A 27,487-nucleotide genomic window follows, 5' to 3' on the forward strand; every position below is an offset into this window, starting at 1 on the left:
CTATCCTGGAAATTCCAGCCCAGCCACAGGACTCAGAATCATGTCCGTCAATATAAAAGGCAGTGCACACATCCACAGCAAGTGGTACTAAACTGCAACCAGGACTAGAACAGACCTGGATGGCACAGGAGGCAGCCCCACGGCTCACTCCACCACTGTGTCAACCTCTCAACATTTCACGTGATGACACTGTTTGGATGCCACTTATGTTAGGGTGGGCTTTTACTGTACTTGCTATTCCCCCTGCCTGGAATGCTTTTCACCCCAGATACCTGCATGACACACTCCGTTTCTCAGTGAGGCTATATCTCTGACCATCCTGTCATACAGCTGACTCACGCTTTATTTTTCTCCATAGCATTTTCCACCACTTGGCAGACTATACATTCAATTTATTTGCTTATCATCCTTATCCTGCTAGAATATCCAAGAAGGCAAGGATCTTAGGCAAGGATTTTATTTACTGCTAAATATCTAGGACCTAGAACACCGCCCAGCACATGGCAGAGGCTCAATAAAGGTCTGTGAAGCCAGAATTAATATTCTCCCACTGATGAAAGCAGTAATAGTCTTAGGAGAGACAGAAGATATCTTTATAATTACATACCTTTGTGAAAGAACTGCCTAATTTCACCAAGGGCACTGTAGGAAATTCCCGCTTTTCACTCATTGTCAGAGATCCTGCATTAAGGCTATAGAGGTTTGACATCACAAGCAAGAGATCTGATGTGGTTTTGACAGGCAGAAAGCGGCTTCTAGGAACATTAATACCTAGAGAGTTCTCAAAACTTTTAATGGCAGCGCCTACGGCAGTTTCTAACTGAATGACATTCAGGCCTCCATCCAAAGTCTGTAAGAAATGGAGAGGGAAGAGAGAGGAACAGGTTTTAGCAACTTAGTTCCATGTAGGCAGGTTAATATTTGGGGAATAGTTTCAGAGATTCATTGAACAAAACAGAATTTGGACAACTGACATTTATCAAGCACCTACCATAAGCAGGTACTTATACACATGTGATTTTTCTCCAGCGTCATAACTCTTCTGTTCAGTAATATTTCCATTTTACAACAAAGCACTGAAGGGTCAGAAAACTCATGCAAGGTGTCTGTGTCCAAAAGGCCTGGAAGTATGGGTGACAAGCTGAGGCAGGTTCCCTCCTTTGGGGAGTGCCCTTGCTCTGGCCACTATTACAGCCCAGGGCCAACTAAGGGCACATGGCTTGGCATGCCAAAGGGGTGGGTGCAGACTGAAAGATGGGGCCAGGAACTGGGAGATTGACGAGGCAAAAAGAAGGAATGGCCAGTGTACTAGACGGGCGAGACCAGTGCGCACTGGGTCTGCGTGGCCTGCAGTGACCTCAGGAATTCGGGAGCCGGTGAGCAGCAGGCCGGCACTTTGGCTTACCTTCGGATTCACAATGATTTCCATGTCAATAGCATTCTGTTCCTGCAGCCTTTTAACTGCTGCAAGAGAGATCCAGAGGTTGTTTGTATTGAATATTTTGAATTTTGACACAGACTTGAACTCATCGACATGTGCTTTTGGCACCTGAGCGATTTCCACCAGCCTCAGTTTGCCTTCATACTGAGTGAGCGTCCCACCCTAGAAAGGCAGAGAAGAGCGAGTGAGTGCCGCCACGTCTCTCCCCCTCCCACCATGTCACACTGCTGATAGCCTATGAATGTTATCGAAAAGACACTAATAATGAAATCCCCCAAAAATAAAAGGCACTGACAGTGATTTAAAGCAACACATGTGAAGGCAGAATGAAAGTAATTTAGGCTGCCTGTCATTTTATACTGTACATTCGTCCCCCCGTCCATAATAAAAGCCCTGGGATTACATCAGTCTTCCTCACTTTCTGAAGGTTTGCTACAGGAATAGCCATCCATTCCTCTAATCCCCAAAACACCATCCATCACCAAATAACCAGACCCACCACCTCAGACCTGCTCTGACTAGCTGTAGGATGAGGGGAGAAAAGAGAAGACAGAGGCACATGTGGACGAGAAGTGACCCCTGAGTGGCCTCAGCCTAGAGATGCTCTTACAGTCACGAGGCCACGGCAGAGTGGCAAGAGGGGAGCATTCATCCTGTGAGGGAGCCACTTACAAGAGGCACAGAACCCAGACCAGGGACTCATCACAGTAGTATTCACACTGCCCACTGTTCTTAAACCTTGGGTACCATTTCATCAAAGGCCAAGTGCTACCACCACTGAACATGCAAAGTTTAAGAATCAAATTTTTGCTTTGCGCCAAACAACTGCATTTTTTGTGCAACTAAGGAGATATTAGTGTTAAGAAATATAGAGAATTACATGCTGTGGAAATAGAAATAGTAAAATTTCATTAAAGGAACAATGAAATGAAAACATTTAAGCACCATACTAGGAGAATATTAAAAGCTTGAACAAAGGTACTGAAAATGTTTTCACGTTTCAGATTTAGGTTATGAATATGTGTGGAACTGGTCAGTTAAAATTGACCATACAGATCATTCAAAAAATAAAGATGATTGTAATACCATTAAATTTGAATTTATACACACCGTTATGTCAGAACGTGGGGTACGCTACACAATACTATCTCACTGTCTTCCAGTGAGGTCAGCAAATGGAGAAATGTGTTCTGCTTAATACAGAAACTTTCCAATAAAAAGAAAGTTTGAACTACATAACCTATGAAATGTGAAGATGGGAATCCCCGAACTGCTTTCTCTCAGTATTTACCTTTACATCGGCGCGTGTTTTATTTGTGACTTCCATGACAAATTCACAGGGTTTTCCATTGGGTGGGTTCATTAGATGATTAAGAATATAAAGATCCACTGTGGCACCCAGATTGTCTATGTTAGACACAAAAATGTACTCTTTGCCTTCTCCTATAAAGGTATCCAGCAAACCAGAGTTGTAGAAACTGGCGTAAATGTCACCGTGACCTGGAGGGTACCAAGCTTCTGTATTTTCCCCTGAGTACGATACATCTTTCGCTACAGGCAGTAAAGATTCTTTATTAATCCTTGGGTACCTTAGGAAAAAAAGTTCTTTTTCAGTATCAACTCTATAGAGCATTCCAGACCTTTAAGAAAAACAATGCATTTAAAGTTAAATAAAACTTCCCTCCTTTTCAGTCTTACTAATAGTAAGTAATTTAATCACAGGTGAATCCATTTAAGAAAATCTCATCCAAAATTCAGTTTCCTAGATACTAATATTTGCTGCAAAAATATTTTTCCACGGTCATACAGATGAGAGGCCATATTTTTGAGATATTAATAGGTTTTATGATTCTCCAAGAGGGGAGATATTTTAAGTAAATTTTCTCAAACTTATTTCGGTATAGAATTATTCTTTTCCCTGGAAACCTATTTTAGAAAAGCTGTCCATTCTTATGAACAGATATAGTCAGGGATGGTGCTCTCTCTCCCAGAAAATCAACAGCAGGTCAGTGCTCAGGGAAATCTGCTGCCTACCCCTCGTGAGCACGTGCAGGGGCTGGCGATGGGGGAAGAGGAGCTCGCCCTGTAACAGACTGAAGACCAACTGGAATACGGGGGCAGGCCACCTGTGACATAAGAAAGTGTCCAAGGAAAAATGTATTGGGGAAAAAAACAAACCCAAAAAAACTAATGGTACAACTTTAGAAATACCCTTTCTGTACCCGTTCACACAGACCCATGTCTGTCATTAAATGGAAGCCTCATTTCCCCATTTGTCTGAGCTTTATCACAATTCATTATCTGAATTCCTTTTTATTTATTCTCCCTTCCCCAAAGTAGATGATTTTCTCCAGAATTTATTAAATTTCCCCCAACCTTATATTAGGGTGTTAAAGAAATCCCCATAGGAAAGGTTATCAGTACTGTGGAATACAGATTTTCATAGCCCCACCTGGAGCCCAAATATGCCCCAGGAAGCAAAGACCTAAAGCTGTCCTCAGGTATTCTGGACATGGGACAGAATCCCCAACAGATTCTCTTTTAAGAATCGGAGGTTACAGAACCATACAGTGATTATAACAATCAAATCTATTAAATGTTCAGCCTTAAAGGCACCAAACACTTGCAAACATTAGTCTTTGGCACATGTACATCCCGAATCCTCCTTTCCCAGGAGTAACCCCTCAGAGTTAATATTTTTACTCCTTGTACCTGCTTTGGTTAAAAGTGTAGATTTTCACACGACAATGACTGTACTTCTGCAGTATTTTTTTTGTATCTTCATCTGTGTTAAAAGAGTTCATTAGAACAAGAGGAACATCTGTATTGTAGGTTTTGTTCAAATGCTAGGGAGGAAAATAACAGATTACCCACACTTATTTTTCTTTTGCTTAAAAAGTATAAAATTAACTTGCAATTATAAATCACAGAAGTCCGGAACATTACCTAGATGCAACCAAATACATAGATTTTAAATAAATAACTACTTAGCATAAGCCAGACATTTTGCTAAGCAATTCACCATGTACTTGCTCATTAAATCACAACTTTGAGACAGAAACTATTGTCTGCATTTCACAGATGGCGAAACTGAGGCCAGGGAGATGGCAGGTCAGTGACTGAGCCAGCACCCCTCCCTCCCTGGGGCAGTCTGACTGGAGCTGTGCCCAGCCGCAGTGCCCTGTGGCCTGGCTGCATGGGTGAGTGCTGACTAAGCGTTTAGTCTGTGTCCAGAGCACCGAGCGGGTGGAAAGAACATGTGTTACAAACACATGGCTCCCTAGTTTCAGGATTATGTCCAGAATTGTGAATCATACCCCAACTGAAATCTTTTCAATCTTTAGAAGGAGCTAAGGGCCAACACCGAATAGGAAGAAAACAGGGTCTTCGAAGTCAGTCTGAATTAGGATGTTCAAAGTTTGATTCTGCACTTACTAACTAGCTAGGAAAGCAGGGCAAGTAAATCAATCTCTCTGTGCCTTGGTTTCCTCATCTGTAGAATGGGGATAAGAGTACTTATCTCAGAGTTGTTGAGAGGAACAAATGAGCAATTCATGTAAAGGGCTTCAAATAATAGTTGGTTACAGTACGTGCTGGATAACCGTTAGCTGCTGCTACTGCTAGTGCTATTGCTGTGGCTGCCAGCACCGCATCTGACACTAGGGATAAAGAGATGAGAAGATAGGGCCGCTGCCTCTGAAGCTTATGAGCTGTGGCTAATGACTATCATAAGAGAGAAGCCGAGAACAGTTCTGAGCATCCATGGCACCCAACCACCTATGTGAAATTCTCCCCAGCCTCCCAAAGGGGTTAATAAAACCGTATCATTCCAGCTGTGATGAAGGCTGCCACTAGAAAGGAAGTGTGTGTGTGGGGAGGACGTACAAGGAGAATCCGAATAGATCCAGAGATTTCAGCAACTGCAAATGCTATTTAAAGATCAAAAGCTCTTATGTCACCCTAAGAATTTGCCCTTAGGAGCACCAAACCTTCTTATACATTAGTACAGAGACTAAAGATAGCAAGCTCCCTGACTAGCTGAAATCCACACCTGTTACGTTACAAGGTAATGTTGATAATAACCTAAGAACTAAAAACGATTGATAATAAACTAAGAACTGAAAGCTCAAGAGAAAGGCTTAATATTACTCACTTCAATTTGTTGAACGGTCAGATCCAAAAAGGTGTTCTCATTCCTCACACCAATGAGACTTTTGGGGCCTTTGCAGCCCATGCTTGTTCCCAAACCACCGTTGAGTTTTACCACCACCAGCTTGTTCAGCACAGAAGATACATTATCCGGTAAGCCCCTGTCCTTTATCTTTTCATAGGGTTGAATCTAAAATTTCAAAAAAGAATTACAGAAGTGAATTCAAAAAGCTTTATGAGAGATTAAAACAAATCAATCCCAGGGTTACTTCCAGGCTGCCTTAAAGAGTTTTGCTTTCTCTGTGGAAAATTTCAGCTGCATTTCCTATAATGTCACAGGTCCTACTGGTTCAAAATCAAGTTCTTGTTGGAGTCAGTAAAAGCAATGCTATTGTGATACAACGGCTTCAAGTCTTCTATTAGGTTAGGAGAATTCCTTGGTGCATTATATTTACTCACAAGGGTTAGCAAATGGGACCAAGCCAATTATTTTCCAATTATCTTTTTTTTTAATTAGTTTCAGGTGTACAAAACAATGTATTAGACATTTCACCCCTCACAAAGTGATAACCCCCTTACCCCAATCTATTACCCCTCAGAAATCGTAGAGAAAAAACTAAGGGTTGCTACATGGGAGGGTGGGTGGGGATGAGGGAGAAGGTGAGGGGACTAGAAAGCACAATCAGTAACCACAAAATTGCCATGGGGATACGAAAGTCTGTTGGGGGAATATACGCAATAATGTTGTAAAGAATTTGTAGGGTATTTGATGGACACTTGTCTTATTAAGGAGCCGACTTCCAATTATCTTTTAAACACCAAGATTTTCCATTTAGTAGTTACTTTTGACTTCCAGAAAAAACTGTGGAGAGAGTCTTGGAGAAGAGTGCTTTCTGTTCCTCATTATTTAGAGGTCTCACAAGAGTGTGAAAATCAATTTCACTGAAAACCCCTAGTTCACGCATTCATTTTAGGTAAAACTGTTCGTTTAGAAATATTTTTATCTATTTAATGGTTCTTTGAACATACTTTTAAAAACATAGAATACAAAGAAGCAAAAATTTTTTCTTTATGGCGAGACAGGCCTGTTTCCAATTTCACCTAAAAAAATTTTCATTGTGAAACATCATACATACAAAGTTTATAAAATATACATATACAGTTGAAAGATTAACCTAAATAAAAAGGAACGCTGCCATAATTTAGAAGCCTGCATGTGTCTGTCCCTAATCACTTTCCTCTCCCACCCTTAGTGGTAACCACCATCTTGACTTTTATTCGCTGGTTTTACCACCTATGTATGTCTCTATAATAACATTTTTACTTAGTTTTGTCTCTAAACTTTTAGATAAATTGAATCATACCATGAAGTATCCTCTTGTACCTTGCTTCTTTAACTCAAAGTTATATTTAAGAATAAGTCACATTAATGCATGTAACTATAGTACATTCACTTTTCATTGTCATATAGTATTCAAATCTATATGTCCATTAGGAGAAAAGTGTCATTATTCACAGATATAATTTTATATACAGAAAATCCAAAGACCGTACAAATTAGAATCATGTCAGCATAGCAACATTGAACACACATCATCAATATTTTTAAAAAATGCTTTTGGAATCATTGTGCACTGTTGGTGGGAATGTAAAACTGGTGAAGATGTTAAGGAAAAAAGTATGGTGGTTCCAAAATAAATTAAAAATAGAATTATCATGATTCAGCAGTTCCACTTCCGAGTTTATACCCCCAATAATTGAAAACAGATTCTCCGAATATATGGTGATGGAAGAACTGACTCTGGGTGATGAACATACAATGGGATTTATAGATGATGTAATACAGAATTGTACACCTGAAATCTATGTAATTTTACTAACAATTGTCACCCCAATAAATTTAATTAAAAAAAAAAAAAAAAAAAAAGAAAAGAAAACAGATTCTCAAAGACATGCTTGTACACTTACCTTCATAGCAGCATTATTCACAATAGCCCCAAAGCGGAAGCAACTCAAATGTCCATCTACAGATGGATGGATATATACATACATGCAAAGAAAGGTACCAATTGTTTGATTCCAAGAAGTCAGGACACTCTGTCTAAAGCTTATTACGGGTTAAATTAGGTGGGAAGCACAGCTTTCCACCATGTAAATCACCCTATATGCCAATAGAAGTTCTCTCTGTTGGTCATGTTGTCCACACCCTCTTCAGGGACTTCAGGAAGCAAGCAATCCCACAGAGCTCAATTTAGTTCCATAAACCAAGGGCATCTGTGTTAGAAAGTTGCGTGGCAACAGCTGAAGTTACACTGGACATACCTAGTGACAGACATTTTTCAACCTGCTCTCCACTTTCCCCTTCTCAGCTCCCTCAGGAGAATGCACAGATATCTACTCAGGAAAAGTGTTGTTTGGAGACAACAGGGAGTACCAGGCACTGTGGGGTACGGCCTCAAAGTGACTCTGACTGAATCACATCAGTCAATTACTAGTGCGATCTTTGTGCTTTCGATCCCAATCACCCTGTCTTTCTCTCTCCCAGACATGAATAGCATTCAGTGTTCTAAGAAGACCTATACTGCAACTAAATATACAGTAGGGCAATCTCTACAGGTGAGGGGGGGGGGCAAACCCCATAAGGCTCCCTGCACCGTGTAAGGGAGGCCGGGCCACTCATGTTCTCATCTCCCTGGGATAAAAGAATTGGTCAATGACCCAACTTCCTCTGGGGAACGAACAAAAGAAAGTAGTTGGCAATCTACCAAAGAACGTGATTTAAACAACATTCTGCCCTCTAGGATGTCAATCTAGTTTTTCTGCAGAAGCTGAAAGATTTTTTAAAGGATCTTTTAAAAACTGTCTACCGTGATCTGTGTCCTGCCAAGTCTGTGCACAGCTTAGTTTCCAGTTAGAAGAAAAGCGGATTCATCCCACAGTCGTGGACACACTGTTCCCATTAGCAACAGTACAACCCAGTTCTTGGTAACATATTTGTGCTGTTCCTGGAGACAGTGCCAAGTTCCCCAAACAAGCTAACAGTACCTGCCCTGTTACGATTCACAAGGGTATGATTATTGCACTCTGAAAGATTTTTTTTTCAACAAAAGCAAGTTTGCCGGAAAGAATGATCTGCGTAAACAGAAAAACAAGTTTGGAGTGACTCTGCATATGCACAGGATGTGTCCCAGGAACATCGGCTTATTCCCGCAACCCTTGCTGCACAGCACATGTGTGCCACGTCCCATGCTCGGCACCTTCGCAGATCGTTCCCTCATTTCACGTTTCTAAAGGTAACGACCAAAGTCTGGGTTGTTTGAAAGCTCCTACAGATGAATTCATGACAGAAAAATCATACCTAGACCACAGATTTTTCTTTTTCATTAGGGAAAGCTGGCAAATCATGTACGAGTACTTTATCCCATGGTTCACCAACAAGCTCACCAACACCCCCTCAGCCACCAAGCTGAGCTACACTCCTATTTCATAAAGCAAAGAAAAGCCATCATACAGAATGGCCCTCAACCTTCTGCCACCAGATTGTCAGGACCTTCCTGCATCTTCATCTTTGCTGCTTCCCCTTCTTCTGGTTATCAGAAGAGCTGTCTCCCACCCTAACGCAGTCTCTCCACCAGCGCTCATCTCAAGAACCCCATTCATCAATCATCCAGTCTCATCTTTAGCCTCTCCTTTTCCGTTCCTTTCCATCAGCATGAACACATTCAAATAGTTGCCGTCTAAACCCCCCAAAAAACAGCAACACATGTACTCGCTCATCCTTTCCAGCACCCACATCCTTTCTCCCTACATCTTAGAGGCGAAACGTTGCTACATTCACCTCCCTTTCACTCCTTCACCCACTGCAATCTAGTTGTCGCCATCATTCAATGAAATGATCTTAAAAAGGTCATCAATAACCTCCTGACACCTAAGTCCTACCAATAACATCAATACTTCTCTTACTTGCACTCTCAGCTGCATTTGACACAATTAACTAACTACTCCCTAAATTTTGAAATGTTCTATTATCCTTGACTTCTGAAAAACCAAATTCTATTCTCCTCTTTCTGCCTGATCCTTTTCAAGCCCATTCTAAGCAGACCTCTTCATCCCTGGCAATCTGCTCCAATCGCATGGCTTCAATCACCCCTCTCTTTATAGCACTAAGACACACCCAGCTGCTAAGCCAGGAGTCTGCTCACATCTGATCGACGACCAGTCCTGTCAGTCTTGCCATCAATCAGCACCCTGCTCACCTCTCACCTGTTACTGTGGGAGTCTCTATGGCCTACTTACCCTCCACCTTGCAAGTGGTCATTTTATAAAAAAGAATTTAAACATCTTTGTCTCCTTATTACAACATTCACAAAAATAAGACACTGCCATGGCATGGCAGAGTTATTGGCTGCCTGCCCCAACGTTCTTTTTTCTCTTCCATTGTGGAACCCAGATTTTCAGCTGCGCACACCACCATCCCAAATAAAAGACCACATTTCCCAGTCTCCCCTTGTGTCAAAGTTCCAGCCAATGTGACTGACTGGAAGTAAGTTGAAAGATTTTCAGAAGGTCTCTATGAAAGGGCAGAGGATATACCCTTCGTCCGCCTTCCTGCTGTTTGGAATGGAGACATGGTGACTAACGTTTATTTGGGTGGTCATCTGGGACACCATGAGGACACAGCCGAGTGGCAAGATAGAGAAGCCCAGGTTCCTGATAACCACCAAGCTGCCCTAGCTCTGGACTGCCTCTGTCTAGATGTTGTGTGTGTGCGTGTGTGTGTGCGTGCGTGTGAGTGTGTGTTACTTTGAGTTTCATTACTAAATGTAGCTGAATCATCCTAATTGGAAGACATGGTTTTCTAGGTCCTTAATGATTTGCCCTTTTGTCTTCCCCTCTTCCCTCTCCTACTTCCCCGACACACTGAGCTCCAGGCCCATGGCTGGGATCGCTGACGTGCCACAGCTCTTGCCTGTAGGCCTCTGCACTGCCCGGCCCCACCGCTGCATGCAGCCTCACCTCACCAAATACCATTTCTTCATCCTCCACATCTCAGTCAGACCAGTGGTTATCGGGCTTTATGAGCTATTAGGCACTTGTGAAAATCACAAGTTAATGGACTCTCTTTCAGAAAAGTGCAATCCCATCCCCTCTCCCCCGCCAAAACAAAACATTCTGAATAAAATTTACTTCAGTACAGTGGAAATTTCATTCACAGAATATAAAAATAATCTTTATTGAGAGACGCCATTTACCTCTCAGTGTCAAGTTAATATGCAAATAAAGCAAAAACTAAACTTGAACTGTCTCCAAACTGAATTTCAATGAGAAGGCTTCTGTTTGGTTTGAATAAGATGCCACGTGATGTAGTCTGAGATGGTCACATGCGTGCCATTTTTACTTGCCATTCCATTTTGACTTTTCTTTTTGATGATCACAAGTATTGAAAACCTCAACTCTCTCCACAGCAAGCTCTCACAACTTGCTCTGTCAGTTGGATGCAGGTTTGCGCTAGAAACACCAGAATTCTCCAGACTGTGAGGGCTCAAAGGCTCATATATTTCCTGTGCTTTCAAAAGTCAGTAAGGTCATGTTTGGTGAAGCCTGCATCCCGCATGCAGGACTGCGCCATCTTCAGTGCAGAGCTCACAGATGCACAAGAGAATGACAGTGACATGTGGCGCTGCCTCTCCTCTGCAGCAGCAGGACCCAAGCGCTGGCCGGCATCACAGGTACTATCTGTGCACGGAGCACCAAGACTTCTCTTCCAGCACCAGTTCTGCTTGGTTTATAAATGTTATCATTTTAAAAACATTTTCAGAAGAGGTTAATTAATAATTCTTCTTTGAGGGAAGCAGCAGGCACACAATGGATGAAAACCATTTCTTGGCTACCCTGAGAAATGTCTAAAATTGCAAGGACATGCTAAAGGGAATTGATGTAACTGCTGTTTCCTCCATGAAATGATTCAAATCACTGTAATAATCTGTATCAATTCCAGTGCGAATGGTATCATTTGACAAAGAAGACTGCTCCAAAAATGACTGAGGCATACAGTTCAGTGGCTGAGAGCACAGGCTTTATTGCCAGGCTGCCTGGGTTTGAATCTTAGACTCCACTGCTTATTATGGCAAATTGTTTAATTGCTCTAAGCCTTTTTCATTTGCTTCATTAATTTGTTATGAGGACAAATGAGACAATGCATGTAAAGTGCTAAGCAAACTGTGTGGCCCACGGTAAGAATTCAAATGCTGGCTTCTAGTATCACTACATCACTGATCCAGACACTCTTTCTAATCCACCCCACATTTTAACATTTTTGCAACCAGGATGCATCATACAACCAGTAGGGGCTTAGAATTAATTGGTTGCACTTTTTTCTTTCTTACTGGCACATAAAATGTGCAACTGATAAACAATGGCATAAATTTGATAAAGGATGGTATTGAGTTTCTCCCTCCGCTTCAAGTCACAAAGCAAGCTTAATGATCTCCTCCCGGATATGGGTTTCACCCAGTCTCTCTCCAGTCATGTGTAGCTTAGGATAGTTTAAGGCAGGGGTCAACAAACTCTAGCCTGGGGGACAATCAGGCCTGCCACCTGTTTCCTAAAATGTTACTGGAACACAGACACGCTCATTAGTTTACATGCTGTCTACGGCGGCTGTCTTGCTACTATGACTGAGCTGAGTAATCACGACAGAGACCGCATCACCTACAGAGCCTAAGCTATTTGCTATCTGGACCTGCACAGAAAAGGTCTGCCAAACCCTGGGTTAAGACAGGCTTCTGAGATGAGAAAAACGTTTTGATAATACTTCTGACTTTCCAAAATGCTTCTCCTATCGTGGCTCCAAATTGCCTGACCACTTCTCAGGATGGTCGCAGAGAGCTGGATCTCCCTTCTGCTATGCTGGCTGGCTTCATGTTTCCCCTGGCAAGAACACTGCCATATAACAATCCCCGGGCTTTTGGAGCTTCTCACGTTTGTCCAGAAAAGCAAAACCAAGGATATATAACTGGTAGCAGAACTCAGGCAATTTTCAGAACAACAGAAAGGAAACCTAAGATTAAAAAATCTTCCGTCCACTTGTATGAGGTATCTAGAGTAGTGAAATTCACAGAGACAGAAAGCAGAATGGTGGTTGCCACAGGATGCGGGTAGGGGGAAATGAGTTGTTTAATGGGTACAGAGTTTGTGTTTTGCAAGACGAAAAAGTTCTGGAGATCGGTTGCACAACCATGTGACTATATTTAACACTACTGAAGAGTACACTTAAAAATGGTTAAGATGGTAAATTTTATGTTATGGGTTTTCATTACAATTAAAAGAATTTTTTAAATGTTTAAAATCTTTTGTGAGGGTGTGTGTGTGCAGGGAAACATGTACTTTGTCAGGGAGTCCAAGAACCACATAACAAAATCATCACTTCCTTTTGAAGCCTCTTGTGACCCTCATACCCCAGAGGGACTCTGGTGCGGCCCCCACGTATTGCTTCAGGTACTACCAAGCGTCTATCACAGCAATTATTACACTGTCTCCTCATTGTCTGCTCAGTGCTGCACGTCTGTTCTATGACTATAAACTCCATGAGGGCAGGGACTGCCATATGGTTCTGCCCCACCATATCCACCACCTCTAAGTCTCAGGCTCACTGGCAACACTCATATATTTGTTGAGTAAATAACTGAATAAATGAATGGAACAAGTAGAACTATTAATAAATGAAATCTATTCACTGGAAATTATTTCTTGTCCTACTTTGGATAAGGAACTTATTTCTTTTTTTATTAATACTAAGTTTAAAGCAAAAGTGGTTTCATTACTATTTAGAAACCAAATTGCAAACACTTGTTATTTTAATAATTCAAAGAAAAAGTATTGGATTATCATATATAATATACATGTTTGATAAAGAAAACCTGAATCTAAGACTTTGCTTTGCATAAAAAATAAGTTTTATGGGCCAGAATATTAGTGTAGTAATTATAAACAATCCTTCTGTGATAACTAAGCAAATAAAATGAACAATCATATCATAAATTTTATACACTGAGCTTGGAAAAGTAATTTTCCTAAGAAAGTTCTTTTGTTTTCAGTTTTGCAATTCAAAGTCCAATAACCAATTACTACACATAAAAGGATAGTTTGCAATTAAATATTTCAAGCAACAATTAATAAACAGCCAATGAAAAAACAAAATTTTAAATAAAAATTTAAAATATTTTTCATTTGAATTGGCAAATATTTTTAAAAGCATTACTCAATGTTTTAATAAATGTAATGAGACTGACAATAAAATAGTTTATAAGTCTCTACTCAATGTTAACTTAGAAGGGCCTCTCCTATCTCTGCCTGCCCTGTCTAAAGTATTACCTCTACTTCTCATTCTCTGTACCCTCACCTGTTTTTATTTATGATCATGTCATTTATCACTACTTAAAATTACATTATATACATTACATATCTTTTATGATCCACACCTCCACTAGATTAGAAACTAGAAACTAGACAAGAATAGGGCTTTACTAGCATGGTCCTCTACTAATATACTGCTGGCACTCAAAAAATAGCTGTTGAACCAATAAATTAATATGAATGGGAGTACAAACTGGTATACTCTTTCTGGAAAGCAATTTGAAATAGGTAACAGGACACTTTCCAAAGTTCGTATCCTCTGAACAAAACCCAATTTCTGAATATTTTAAGAAATAATTTGGAGATGCAAAGATTTATATACATATCAGAATCAATCTACATGTCCACTATAGGAGAATCCCCCTAGGTAACACACACTGATACAATTGTACAAACTCCCAAGCCTCATGCCCCGTCAAGTGTTCCTACTAGTACATTTCCTTCAAGTGATGGGTTGGATTCACTGTCATGTTTTCCACCATCAAAAAATTAAGGAAAAACATTTGATTTCCAATGTTTTGCCATGCTCATGAAAGACGATCAAAGAACTACTCCTATAATGCTCATCAGCCATCCTTCCTGTAATTTCACCTAAACTCTAATAATCCATTGCCAAGGACACCCTGCAAAGCCTCCCCAGCTCACAAAACCTTACACCCCACAATGAACACATGTCAATCAATCCTGTAAATACATATACCACACACAGTATGAGAATGGGCACCCAATTCTTTTCATAACTACAATATTCCTGAGACAAAGCCAGCGCCTTACATTTATTTTGAGGTTAGTAGATTTTAAAAAAATCTATGACTACATATGGAGTTGTTGGTTAAAGACAATTCTACATATATCATAGGGTTTTCACCATATGGATACCCTTTATTAAAACCCATCAAACTCAATACAGCTAACCATTTTCATAATGAAGGGCATTATGTTGTTTATTCTCACTGACCTGATAGAACACAGACCTCCTGTAATCCTGAAGGTTAAAGAATTAGCTAAATTTTATCTCTGCAATAAGGAAAATTTGTTGGGATAGATGAACTTTATTTATTAAAATGAAAACTACAAACTACCAACACATCTGATACAAGAGAATTATAGGGGTGTAACTTACTGTTCATCTACTTGATGGAATATTTTCCTAAAAATATAAAAAGTATTATTCATGATCATAAATGTATATCAAAATCATTATACTGATAATGTATTAAAATATATTCACAAAGACAAAAATAAAACACATAATTATGAAAGTTATAGAATTAAAAAAAAATACCACTTGCATTCTTAATAAAATTCTGTTGTTTCTTCTATGCTCAGTACCTTTTATCTAGGAGGTACTTAATAAATATTTCTTGCATATTTAAAAACAATAGCAAACATCTATTAATCTTTATCAGAGTGCCTGGCACATAGTAAATGCTTTACATACATTCTCAATAATCCTCTATAAATTCTTACTTTTATTATGCCTGCTTTTTATGAATGAGGAAATTGAAGCTTAAAACAGTTAAAGAACCTTCCCAATGTTACATGGCTAAGAAGTGATGAGATTAGGATTTAAAACTCTGGAGTCTATGTTCTTGACCTCTCTGCTATTACTACTCAAATGGAAAAAAATGAGTGTTAAATACACTGAAGGCAGAATGAATTCAGCATGCCTATGTAGGTGGTCTTGTGATGGTGGAATATATTAATGATTGACACTGAGCATGAGGTAATTTCTCAAATACCTGTTGACTAAGCACAGAATATCATTAAAGATTTTAAAACTATACAAAATTGCTCAATACACATCACCAATGTATAGAAACCAAATGGCAAGAAGGTCAGCTAACTCTGATAAAAGGTGTCAAAAAAAAACAGGAAAAATTAAAATTAGTAGCCATTTCTCCAACAGTAACCAAGAGCTATGAGAAATCCAAATTTCCTATGTAATTTGGGGTTTAGGATTTAAGAATTTAAAAGCACAGCCACTCTTCACCTGCCTCCAAAAGTAGTATATATTCCAACTAACCTGCTATAAAGCTAAGGACTTCCTATCTCCTGTGTTTTCTGGCATCTTCTTAGTTTAGCCAAACTGATCCCTCCTAATTGACAATAAGTTGCAGACATGGTCCCTACCCTCGTTGTCCACCCTCATCATCTCCCACTCATTTCCATTCTTATTGTCTAGCAGTACCATAAAACTGTAGTTCTCACTCTCTCATGCCTTTGGGCTTTTGTACACCATGCTCTCTTAAACCTGCAATATCCACCTGACCTTCTGGGCAAACTCATACTCCAACTTCAAGTCTCAGTTCTCACATGACCTCTTCATCCTTAACTTTCTTAGGACTTCCCTATTGTTTAACTGCTCCTTCTCTTGCTACACTTGGTACACACATCAAAAACCTAGTTACCTACAACATTCTGGACAGGTAGATAATTTAAAAATTAAGTTCAAGTATAGAATGATGAAAACGTTTTAGGTATACAAACTATTTCAACTTTTTACAAGTAAATGTACAATCATTCACAAAGGTCTTTTCTTTAGGTATGGAATGGATCTGTTGACCAGAGCTCTGAGTCATCTTATGTAAACCACGTCAATGATATACCATCTGTGATAGCCAGTTTCCTTTCTTCCAAGTGGATCAAGAGCTCAGTCATCTGTGAAACAACATGCATGTAGTAGAATAATCCTAGACTTACGCAATTTTCTCTATCTTTCCTACTTGTCTTACCCACACCTAATTCAATAGCTTTTTTTCAGCTACTCATCTTTATCTGATTTTGCCAAAGCATTCAACTCATTTTTCATATGAATGACTTTTTAAAAATCCATTTCATTGGTTTATATAAAATTTAATTACATTTGTCATTCATTACAACAAATATAACTGGCATGAACAGGTTTGGGAACAAACACAATTGAATTTTAGTGAACAAGTCACTTCACTAGTGAGAGAAGAACTTGTAAGAGTAGACCAAGCATTCAAAGAAAATGGAGAACACCAGTTAATCTCTCTTGTTTGTTAGGTAGAAGATGTTTAGTGAAATATAGCTATTAACTTATACCATTGGACTATATACATATCTTTGTGCAAACATCTCTCTAGTAAACCAAAAATTCAAAACTTGTTTTCTATTACTGCATGCCTATCCCGTTGATTCCTTTATCGCTTTAAGCAGCTAGGCAGAGCTGGAGAAAGCAAGTCCCCCTCCCAGCTAAACAGCCTCTTGTCTTAACCCCCATTCATTTTCTACATATGTCATTATATGGAAAAGATTGGGAAGCACTGTACAAAGCTGTAAGCTCTTAAGAGCAGTGATTGTCTTTATTTTTGGATTCCCAATAATTAAAATAGTGGGTATTTGATAAACTTGTAGAAAAAAAGTAATGAATAAGGGATACTTCTGTAGCTTTGTGTAGTGACTACAGGCAAATCAAAGAGACTTCAGCCAGGCAGTTGTGACTGCTACAGGTAAGCCTGGGCCAGGACAGCAGCGATGGGAAATTAGTCTTTAAGAGTATCTTACTTCTTTACGCATTTATGTTTTCTCTCTCCCACTAGAATGAAGCTCCTTGAGTGGTAGGCCCTTGTCTATCTTGTTCACTTGTATCCCAGTGTCTAGATAAAAGCCCACCACACAGTAGCTATTCAATAAATATTTGTTAAATGTGTTGCTGGAAGAACTTCAAAGAGAAGTGAAGGTATTTTACGGTCTAAGGGAAGGAGTGGAGCCTACTCAACAGTTCTACTCAAGATGGAGAAATGATGGAAAAGCCCTGCTTCAAAGACTTTCACGTTCCTTTCAAACACTGATAGCAACTGGGGACTGCTCTGTAACATACCATAGTGGTTGAGAGTCTGGGCTCAGACAGATCTGGGCCTAAATACCGGTTCTACCACTTACTCACTAGTTAAGCAAACTGTGTGGACAACTCGATCCCTTTCAGTTGGAGAGTCTTCCATGGTGAAACAGGGATAATAGCGAGCTCCTAGAGTTGTGTGAGAAAATGCATATAAAGAGCTGAGAACAATGCTTGGTACATTAGTGATTAAGTGTTTGCTGTCATTTCCATTATTACTGTTGTTGATAAGCACATAAAGTATGTCACATTCTTTGCACTAGAGATAAAGTTAGGGCTGTAGGCTTTGAAGAGCTCACTCCATTATTGTTACTGATACCAAAGAACTAGGTCTTTGGAGCCTGACTACATAGTTCATATCAGGACTCTTCCTCTTAGGCAAGTTACTGTTAACTTCAGTTTCCTCTTCTATTAAATGAGCATAATAATGCCCATCTTCCAGGTCTGTTGTGAATATTAAATGAGATCACAAACATAAAGCATTCAGTACAGTATCTGACATGTAAGCACCCCAACATGGACAATAGGCATTAACTACAGATACAGAGCTTTGCATACATAGGTCTTTATAAACTTTTTAAAATAAAAAATGCTTACAAATCTTTGTTTCATTAAAATACAAAAACTTTTGAAATGGTGTTTGTTTCATGCTCTTCTGAAATAGAAAACTTTCTAATCTCCTGTGGGCTTTAAGACTAAAGACACTTGTTTTAAACAAGCCCATCTATATAAATATAAATCTTTGTTTAATGGCTTTCTTACACTCCTTTCCATATTTATTCTAGTCACAGGTATCCCTCTGCCATTTCCACGTTTCTTATCAACTATCTTTTATTTATTTTCTGTTTTGAGTTTGGAAGAAAAATTTCACCAGCATTTTCAGCAATTATTTTGCATTTGTACTGACACAGGAAGAAGTCTAAAAATGGGATATAGGTAACAAAAATCAGCTTGGATAGCAATATGTTTCTGGTTAAAAAAAAACCAGTGTATCTTTGCAACTTTTCTATAAATCAAACTATTCTAAAATTTAAAGCTTATTTTAAAACATACTATGAATTGCTTCTCACTTATTCAATTCTTATGGCATTTTGTTACTCTTGATATTTTTGCCTCTCAAAGTCCCATACCCACTGCTGTTCCATTAAAAACTGTAGCAACTTCCCAAATGCTGAAGAGATATAAAATTAAAATATCCCCATTACAATTGTGTACTTTAAACCTGGTAAACTAGAGAACAGATGACAAGAAAGGAACTGGTAGAAAACCCAAATGACAAAAATAAGAAACCAACAACAAAAAAAGAGTGGTTACAGATGGCAAATGATCCTACAAAGTAGGAGGTTAACTATGAAGAAAGGTGCCAACTGCTCCCCAAACCTTAGTGTAACCTAGAATTCTTTATAGAAATTCTAGGAAGTTCAAAAACTTCTGGATATTTTTTTTAACTGCAAAAGGCAAAACAAATATATATGATAAAAAAATAAAACTCAAGCACTAAAAAAATATTCATTATCCTTTTACAGAAATCAGCTGAAGACATAAAATTAGTCAACCCTGAGAGGCATCTGGACCATATCTTTATCAGCTAAGGTGGTAGTTTTCAAAGAACACTCCACTTTAGTATGGATTATAAAGGACAGAAGTAGATGACCCAAGGAGTTGGAAAAGAGTTCAAATAGAAGAGACGGGAGGGTCCAAAAGCCAACCAGCTTATGTGACTAGGACTAATTCTTTACTGAAATCACCTCACATCTCCCCTACAAGAAAACCCTTCTGTTAGTCTGTGGACAAAAGATGCTTTCAAATAACTGATATTCCTAAATTCTCTTAAAAATAAAACTGAAGCCTCTAACAGCATCCTGTCTATTCTGTACACTAGCTTTAAACGCTGAGGTACTAAACAGCCACTGAGTAAAGTAGTGTAAAGCACATTGTTAACTTTATTACATAATTCACATTGTTGGAGTAGCCTTGAAGAAATGAAGGTAGGGGCAGGCGAAAAGGCCAGAGGCTATAAAAAGAAAGTTCTATGGAAGATTAAAGGCAGGTGTGTGGGGGAGGGGTGGTCAAAGGCTAAAAGAAAGGCCAGATAACATAAAACAGAGGGTGGAGGCTAGGCTGACCTCTTCCTTTGGAGAAGTCTGAATGAAGGAAAAGGTAGTATTTTAAAAAGATACATATTTGCTTAGCTTGTGTGTTTAATTGATGTGGGAAGTGGGAACCAGAGGCCTGTAGGAGGTTTAAGAAGAAGCATATTGTAAAGCTCACAGTGAACTGTTCCGGATGATGTTCTATATCTTGACTGTGATCATAATTCAACGAGTATATATATACATTTGCCAGAACTCATAAAACTATACACAGAAAAGGGTCCATTTTACTATATGTAAGTTATACCTCAATAAACCTGACATTAAAAAAATAAAAGCTATTAACAGCTAAAATGCCAATTAACCTTATAAGGTTTGTTTACCACATTAAAAAAAAAAATAAAAATAAGCATTTAACTATTTGGGTTGGTATTTTACAATGTTGAATATCTAAACAAACTGTTTGAGGTATATAATGAAGCATGATTTTTAAATTCTGTTCCAATCTTCCATTAGTTCCTCTCATAAATGGAAACTGTAGTTTCGGACATCTCTCCAGTGTAACCAAGAAGTCTGCTCTGAAAAAGTGTACATTTATCCACAGTTTTATTTACAAAGAAATCTATGAAGGGCCTACAACCCCTGTAAAGACCTCCCAGGTTGAGATGTCTGGTGTAAATATTGCAGTCTCATCTTGGCTATCAAATAGGAGAAGCAGAGAGTCAGCTGTCCACATCTGATCTAAAATAGGAAAAGGATTTAGTAAAATATCCCCAAGGAATTACAGAGCAGAAAGGATTAAAATTAGAGGTAGGAATGGGTCACCTATCTCATTTTATATAAAAATTCTCCCAGTAAATCTTGTAGGTTCAGGGCTGTCCTATATTAATCAAGATAATGGAAACTGCCTCACAGTTGTACCACAGATGAAGATGTGGGATAGGAGAACCTCACAAATATGCTTTTCTCATCTGATTATAAGATGCAAAATACCTGCATAAAACATATACATTTAATATATGCAAGGCCTAATATTAAAATAATCTGTATAAGGCCTTGCAACACACGAACCAAGGTCCAAAATGACTCACCGTAGGGTGGGGGTTGAGGAGGGGGGAATGGGATGCTCAAAGAGTGGTACTGCCACTATTACCCAGGCTACGATTTTCCCAAGGAGCTCAATTCTGGGGGTACTATGCACACAAGGGCCGTGGTTAGAGCCCCTGTCCAACAACATTACCTGGGGTTTCTCCAAATCAGTCATGGAATTGACACCAAAGCAGCCACGTCTTTACCATTACTATTTATAAAGTGAAACAATAAATAACTAGAATGGAAGTAAGAATCACAGACTCATGGTCAGCCTCCTTAGGCATGTCCCCTTCCTGAAATAAAAGTCCTGTACATAAAGGCATGTGAAAGAAGGTAGTCCTGGGGAAAACTAAAGACTGTTCAATTCAATGTGGAATCAAAAAGTAGGGAATTAGATTTGTCAATATTTGGTAAATTAGTATTAGTATATTTGCTTAGATTAGTGATTCTATATATTACCACTTTAAAGCTTTATATCAAGGAAAAGATGAGACTCTTATATCCAGCCATGTCCTCAGGGCCATTTCCTCAAATACCACTGTTTCCTTCTGGTAGAATACTTTTACACATTCAGGATCTCATTTACACACACACACAACAAATCTCTAATGGCTTTGCCATTAGCTGACTGCAGTTGGGAAGTCACCATATTCAGAACAAACCATCCTGTGTCATTCATGTCAGATCCTTCACCCAATTACCTGTAGTAAGTCTTTCAGAAAGATGGGCAAACATTAGCTGCACAATATACTCCCATTCATCTTAAAACAAACAAACAACAAAAACTATGTACTTTTACTGGGCATATACACTGTAACTTTCTCAGAATGCCTTATCATTTAAACATAGACATCTCAATGTTTTTGTACTAACAGACTAAGAATATGAAAAGCTCTGTTATTTTATGGAGCAAAACTATTGAAACTAAATATCATATTGGTATGATATTCTTTATGCCAATTCTCTGCCTCAATCAAAAATAAAAAAGTTGACCCCCATATAACTCCTCCCCATTAACAAACAACAACCCCAACCTTTTGAGGACTTTAAAACAAGAACCGTGACAATCATAAATCAACCGGGGACCTTGTGTTCCCATTTCTTATAGTTTTCAGAGTATAGGTATTTCACCTCCTTGATTATTAAATTTATTTCTAGGTATTTTATTCTTTTTCATGCAATTATAAACGGGATTGTTTTCTTAATGTCTCCTGATCATTTGTTATTAGTTTATAGAAATGCGGCAGCTTTCTGTATATTAATTTTGTATCCTGCTACTTTACTGAGTTCTTTTATTAATTCTATTAGTTTTTTGGTGGATTCTTTAGAGTTTTCTATATGGAATATCATGTCATCTGCAAATAGTGACAGTTTCACTTCTTCCTTTTCCATTTGGATGCTTTCATTTCTTTTTCTTACCTGACCGTATGGCTAGTCTAATACCACATTGAGTAACAGCGGTGAGAGGGGGCATCCTGTCTTGTTCCTCATCTTAAAGGAAAAGCTTCAGCTTTTCACCATTGGGTATATTAGCTGTGGGTTTGTCATATGTAGCCTTTATCATGTTGGGACAAGTTCCTTTTATACTCACTTTGTTCAGTTTTTATCATAAATGGATGTTGAATTTTGTCAAATACTTTTTCGGCATCTACTGACATAATCATATGATTTTTGTGCTTGTTTTTATTTTTTTATTATTTTTTTTTTTTAAAGATTTTATTGGGGAAGGGGAACAGGACTTTATTGGGGAACAATGGTCAAATTGTTGTCCTTTCAATCTTAGTTGTGGGGGGTTCTGTTCAGCTTCAAGTTGTTGTTCTTTCAGTCTTAGTTGTGGAGGGCGCAGCTCAGCTCCAGGTCCAGTTGCCGTTGCTAGTTGCAGGGGGCACAGCCCACCATCCCTTGCGGGAGTCAAACCGGCAACCATGTGGTTGAGAGGACAGGCTCCAACCAACTGAGCCATCCGGGAGCTCAGCGGCAGCTCAGCTCAAGGTGCCGTGTTCAATCTTAGTTGCAGGGGGCAGAGTCCACCATCCCTTGTGGGATTCGAGGAATTGAACTGGGAACCTTGTGGTTGAGAGCCCACTGGCCCATGTGGGAATCGAACCGGCAGCCTTCAGAGCTAGGAGCACAGAGCTCTAACCGCCTGAGCCACCGGGCCGACCCGTGCTTGTTTTTATTAATGTGATGAATCACATTAATTATTTTGTGGCTGTTGAAACACCCTTGCATCACTGGTATAAGTCCCACTTGATAAAGATGTATAATCCTTTTAACGTACTGTTGAATAAGGTTTGCTAGTATTTTGCTGAGAACTTTTGCCTCTATGTTCATCAGGGATATTGACCTGTAATTTTCTTTTTTTGTAGTGTCTTTGTCTGGTTTTGGTGTCAGGGTAATGCTGGCCTCACAGAATGAGTTTGGAAGCATGGCTTCCTCTTCAATATTTTGGAATAGTTTGAAAAAAATAGGTACTAATTTTCTTTAAATGTTTGGTAGAATTCATCTGTGAAGCCATCTGGTCCTAGGCTTTTGTTGGGAGTTTTTTTATTACTGCTTCAATTTTATTGCTAGTAATGGTCTGTTCAGTTTCTCTGTTTCTTCCTGGTTTAGTCTTAAAAGGTTGTATGTTTCTAGAAATTTATCCATTTCTTCTAGATTATCCAATATGTTGGCATATATTTTAATTGTTCATAGTATTCTTTAATGGTCCTTCATATTTCTGTGGTGTTGGCTGTAATCTCTCCTTGTTCATTTCTCATTTTACTTTTTTTGGGGTCTATCGTTTTTTTTTTATGAGTCTTGCTAAGGGTTTGTTAGTTTTACTTACCCTTTCAAAGAACCAGCTCTTAGTTTCATTAATCTTTTGTATTGTTTTTCTAGTCCCTATTTTATTTCTGCTCTGATATTTATTATTTCTTTCCTTCTACTTTGGGTTTTATTTGTTCTTTTTTTATTTCCTTTAGGTGTCAAGTTAGATTGTTTATTTGGCATTTTTCTTGCTTCTTGAGGTAGACCTGTATGTATAGCTCTGAACTTTCCTGTTATAACTGCTTTTGCTGCATCCTATAAATTTTGTAAAGTTGTGTTTTCATTTTCATTTGTCTCAAGGTAGTTTTTGATTTCCTGGTTGATTTCCACTTTGATCCACTGGTTGTTTAGTAGCATGCTGTTTAATCTCTACGTATTCGGGTGTTTTACAGTTTTCTTCCTGTAGATGATTTCTAGTTTCATGCCATTGTGGTCAGAAAACATGCTTGATATAATTTAAATCTTTTTGAGTTTGTTGAGGCTTCTTTTGTAGCCTAATATGTGGTCTAGTCTGGAAAAAGTTCCACGTGCACTTGAAAAAATGTGAAATCTGCAGTTTGGGGTTGAAATATTCTACAAGTGTCTATTAAAATCAAACTGGTCTAATGTGGCATTTAAGCCACTATTTCCTTATTAATTTTCTATCTGGGTGATCTACCCATTGAGATAAGTAGAGTATTAAAGTCCCCAACTATTATTGTATTACTGTTAATTTCTGCTTTTACAACCATTAATATTTACTTTATATACCCAAGTGTGTCTATGTTGGGTGAGTAGATATTTACAATGTTATATCCTTCTTGGATTAACCCCTTTATCACTATGTAATGTCCTTTGTCTTTTTATATTCTTTGTTTTAAAGTCCATTTTGTCTGATACAAGTGTTGCTATCTCGGCTTTCTTATTGTTTCTATTTACACAGAATATCTTTTTCCATCCCTTAACTTTCAGTCTGTGTGTCTCTTTTGACCTAAAGTGAGTCTCCTGTAGGCAACATATAGGTAAGTCTTGTTTTTTTATCCATCCTGCCACCCTATGTCTTTTGATTGGCACATTTAGTCCATTACATTTAAAGTAATTATTGATGGGTACTATGCTTATTGCCATTGTGTTAACTGTTTCTTTGGTTGTTTTTGTTGCTCTTCTATGTTCCTTTCTTCTTCTCTTGATCTCTTTCCTTTTGATTTGCTGGTTTTCTTTAGCATTTTGATTGTGTTCCTTTCTCTTTATTTTTTTGTAGACTTTTGATTTATGGTTACCATGAGGTCCATACACATCCACTTAAGTCTACAGCAGTCTATTTTAAGCTGATAGGCATTTACGTTTAATCACATTCTGAAAGCACTACATTTTTACTCCCCCTTCACTCTTTACGTTTTGATGTCATGTTTTGTATCTTTTTATTTTGTGCATCCCTTATTTATTGTAGTTATAGTTAATTTTGCTACTTTTGTCTTTTAAGCTTTATATTGCTTTTTAAGTGGTTGATTCACTGAGTTTATTATATATGTACCTTTACCAGTGAGATTTTTTTTCTTTCCTGTATTTTCTTATTTCTGGTTATGACTTTTCCTTTTCTGAAAAGAGAAGACCCTTTAATATTTCTTGTAAAGCCAGTTTCGTGGTAGTGAACTCCTTTAGATTTTGCTTGTCTATGAGTTAAATGAAATAGCTCTATCTTCCAATTTTGAAAGTCACCTCTGTGTAACTGCGTCCTGCATGGTTTGGGCAGGTTGGTTGTAGTCTGGGTGGGCATGCGTGGTGCAGTGCCTGGCCAGAAGGAGTGGGCTCTGGGTGGGACAGCCGGGTATGTGTGTGCATCCTTGCCCTTCTGATCTGGGCAGGGCTGCCTGGCGTGGGCAGAGCTGCTCAGTATACAGGCAGCATGACCTGTTGCTTTGTCTATTGCCTGAGCCCGATCTGGGCAGGGCTGCTCTGCTGTGCCTCACAACACCCTCCTAGCTCTGCACTTTTTCTGGATGCAGCAGGCCTGTGTGCGCATGCACTATCACACTTTCCTAGTTCTGCACCCTCTCTGAGCGGGTCAGCTCCACTATCTCTGCCCTTTCTCTGGACCAGGAAGCCCTGCATGTGGGTACCACAGAGTTTTGCTAACTCCATACTCTATTTAGGTGGGAATCCTGCGTGCATGCACAGTGGAGCGGCCCCTTTGTCTGTATGCTGTGGTCCTAGATCCTCCTGTTCCTGCGAGATCTAACTCCGGGAGGGGTGGCTGGGACATGCTACAGTGGTCTTGCAGGTTGGCCAGAGAACCAGGATGGAGTTTCTGCCCACTATCCATGTGCAGGGGAAACAAACACTGGCGTTCCTGGATAGTTCCCTCAGCTCCGGAGAACTCTTACAGTTCCCCAACCATCTCTGTGCGGTCTCTCTCTCTCGTCTGTTGTTTCGAAGCTGTTCAATTGGCTCTCAGGAGGAATTACTCTAAATATAGATGTACATTTCATGTGTTCTTAGGGTGAGAGCAAGTTCAGCATCCTCCTATGCCACCATCTTGGTCCCCCCTCTAGACAATCACTTCATTTAAATGATCCATTCAACAAACATTAGTTCAGGACACATGGTTCCCTGGCCTTAAAACCTAGTATGAAGACAACACAGGCATACAAACAACTAATTCCAATTAGGGTGGCTTAGTGCCACATGATGGTAGAAATAACCACTAACATCTGCAAAATGCTTCAGAGTTTAACATGTTTCCACTTATGTTTCTTCATGAAGCCTCACAACAACCCTGTAAAGTACATAAAGCACTTGGTATTATTCTCCTTTGACACAAAGCTCATACGTAGTAGAGCTAGGATTTGAACCTCTGGTACTATTGCACCACACCTTTTCAATGCAGCTTTCTGCTAGGGGCTGATGATAGTGGTGGAAGCATTGGACTGAGCCTCAAAGAATAAGCAAGATTTTGACAGGTGAAGAGCCCATAGCATTCTAAGGAAACAACATACACAGAAGTCTAGAAATAGAATGTGTGCAAAGGAACTGCTGGGTTGGTTCCCACAAGGAAGGCAAGGGAAATATGGCTGTGTGGGTTGAAAGCATGGGGAGGCCTTTAAGTAGCTGACTTAGCATCTGTACATGACCCTCCAGACAAAAAGACATCAGATGGTTTGGGAGAGAGAAGGAAGAAAAGAACATAAGTGAAGTTCTTACTGTGTTTGGTACTTTGCCAAAGAACTGCCTCATAGTCAGGGATATTAAGTTATTAGGTAGTGGTAAAGGGAGATTAGACTTTCACAGTCCTCTGCAGAACTGGAAAGATGGGTCTAATGGAAGGGAAAGTGGTAGCAGGCTATCTCCATAATTACAGCACGAGGGGACAGTTAATGCAAAGCAGCACTCCTGTCTGTGTCTGAAGTGATGGTTTTTACTGGCCCTTTTATACTACTCTATTTCCAATGTTAAACCAATGTCATAAATTATCTTAAAATTTCCTACATATTACCTAAAACTTACCGAATCTTCTGGAGGTCTCTGGATTTTTCCCCAATCCACAGAAGGTCCCTTTTCTTGCAAAAATCTATGAAATAGCTTGCGAAATCCATCAAGGTCTTTTTTAGTGTGCTATGAAAACAGAAGTCATTGTTACAACTA

General features: G+C 39.1%; 1 protein-coding gene across 3 annotated transcripts in view; it reads right to left on the reverse strand.

Annotated features, from left to right (window-relative positions):
• The window catches only part of UGP2 (UDP-glucose pyrophosphorylase 2), a 46,878-nt gene that overhangs the window by 3,542 nt on the left and 15,849 nt on the right, over positions 1-27,487 (reverse strand). For all 3 annotated transcript variants that reach the window (XM_019717927.2, XM_019717938.2, XM_019717923.3), the window contains exons 3-8: positions 27,350-27,457; positions 5,595-5,780; positions 4,154-4,287; positions 2,733-3,030; positions 1,406-1,603; positions 608-850 (exon numbers count right to left, since the gene is read on the reverse strand). In XM_019717927.2, the coding sequence (XP_019573486.1) occupies positions 608-850; positions 1,406-1,603; positions 2,733-3,030; positions 4,154-4,287; positions 5,595-5,780; positions 27,350-27,457 (1,167 nt within the window). The remainder of the gene's footprint in view (positions 1-607; positions 851-1,405; positions 1,604-2,732; positions 3,031-4,153; positions 4,288-5,594; positions 5,781-27,349; positions 27,458-27,487) is intronic.

Source organism: Rhinolophus sinicus, chromosome 2 (genome assembly GCF_057876585.1).
Source record: "Rhinolophus sinicus isolate RSI-liver-muscle chromosome 2, RSI-T2T, whole genome shotgun sequence".
In the NCBI taxonomy this organism is placed as follows: Eukaryota; Metazoa; Chordata; class Mammalia; order Chiroptera; family Rhinolophidae; genus Rhinolophus; species Rhinolophus sinicus.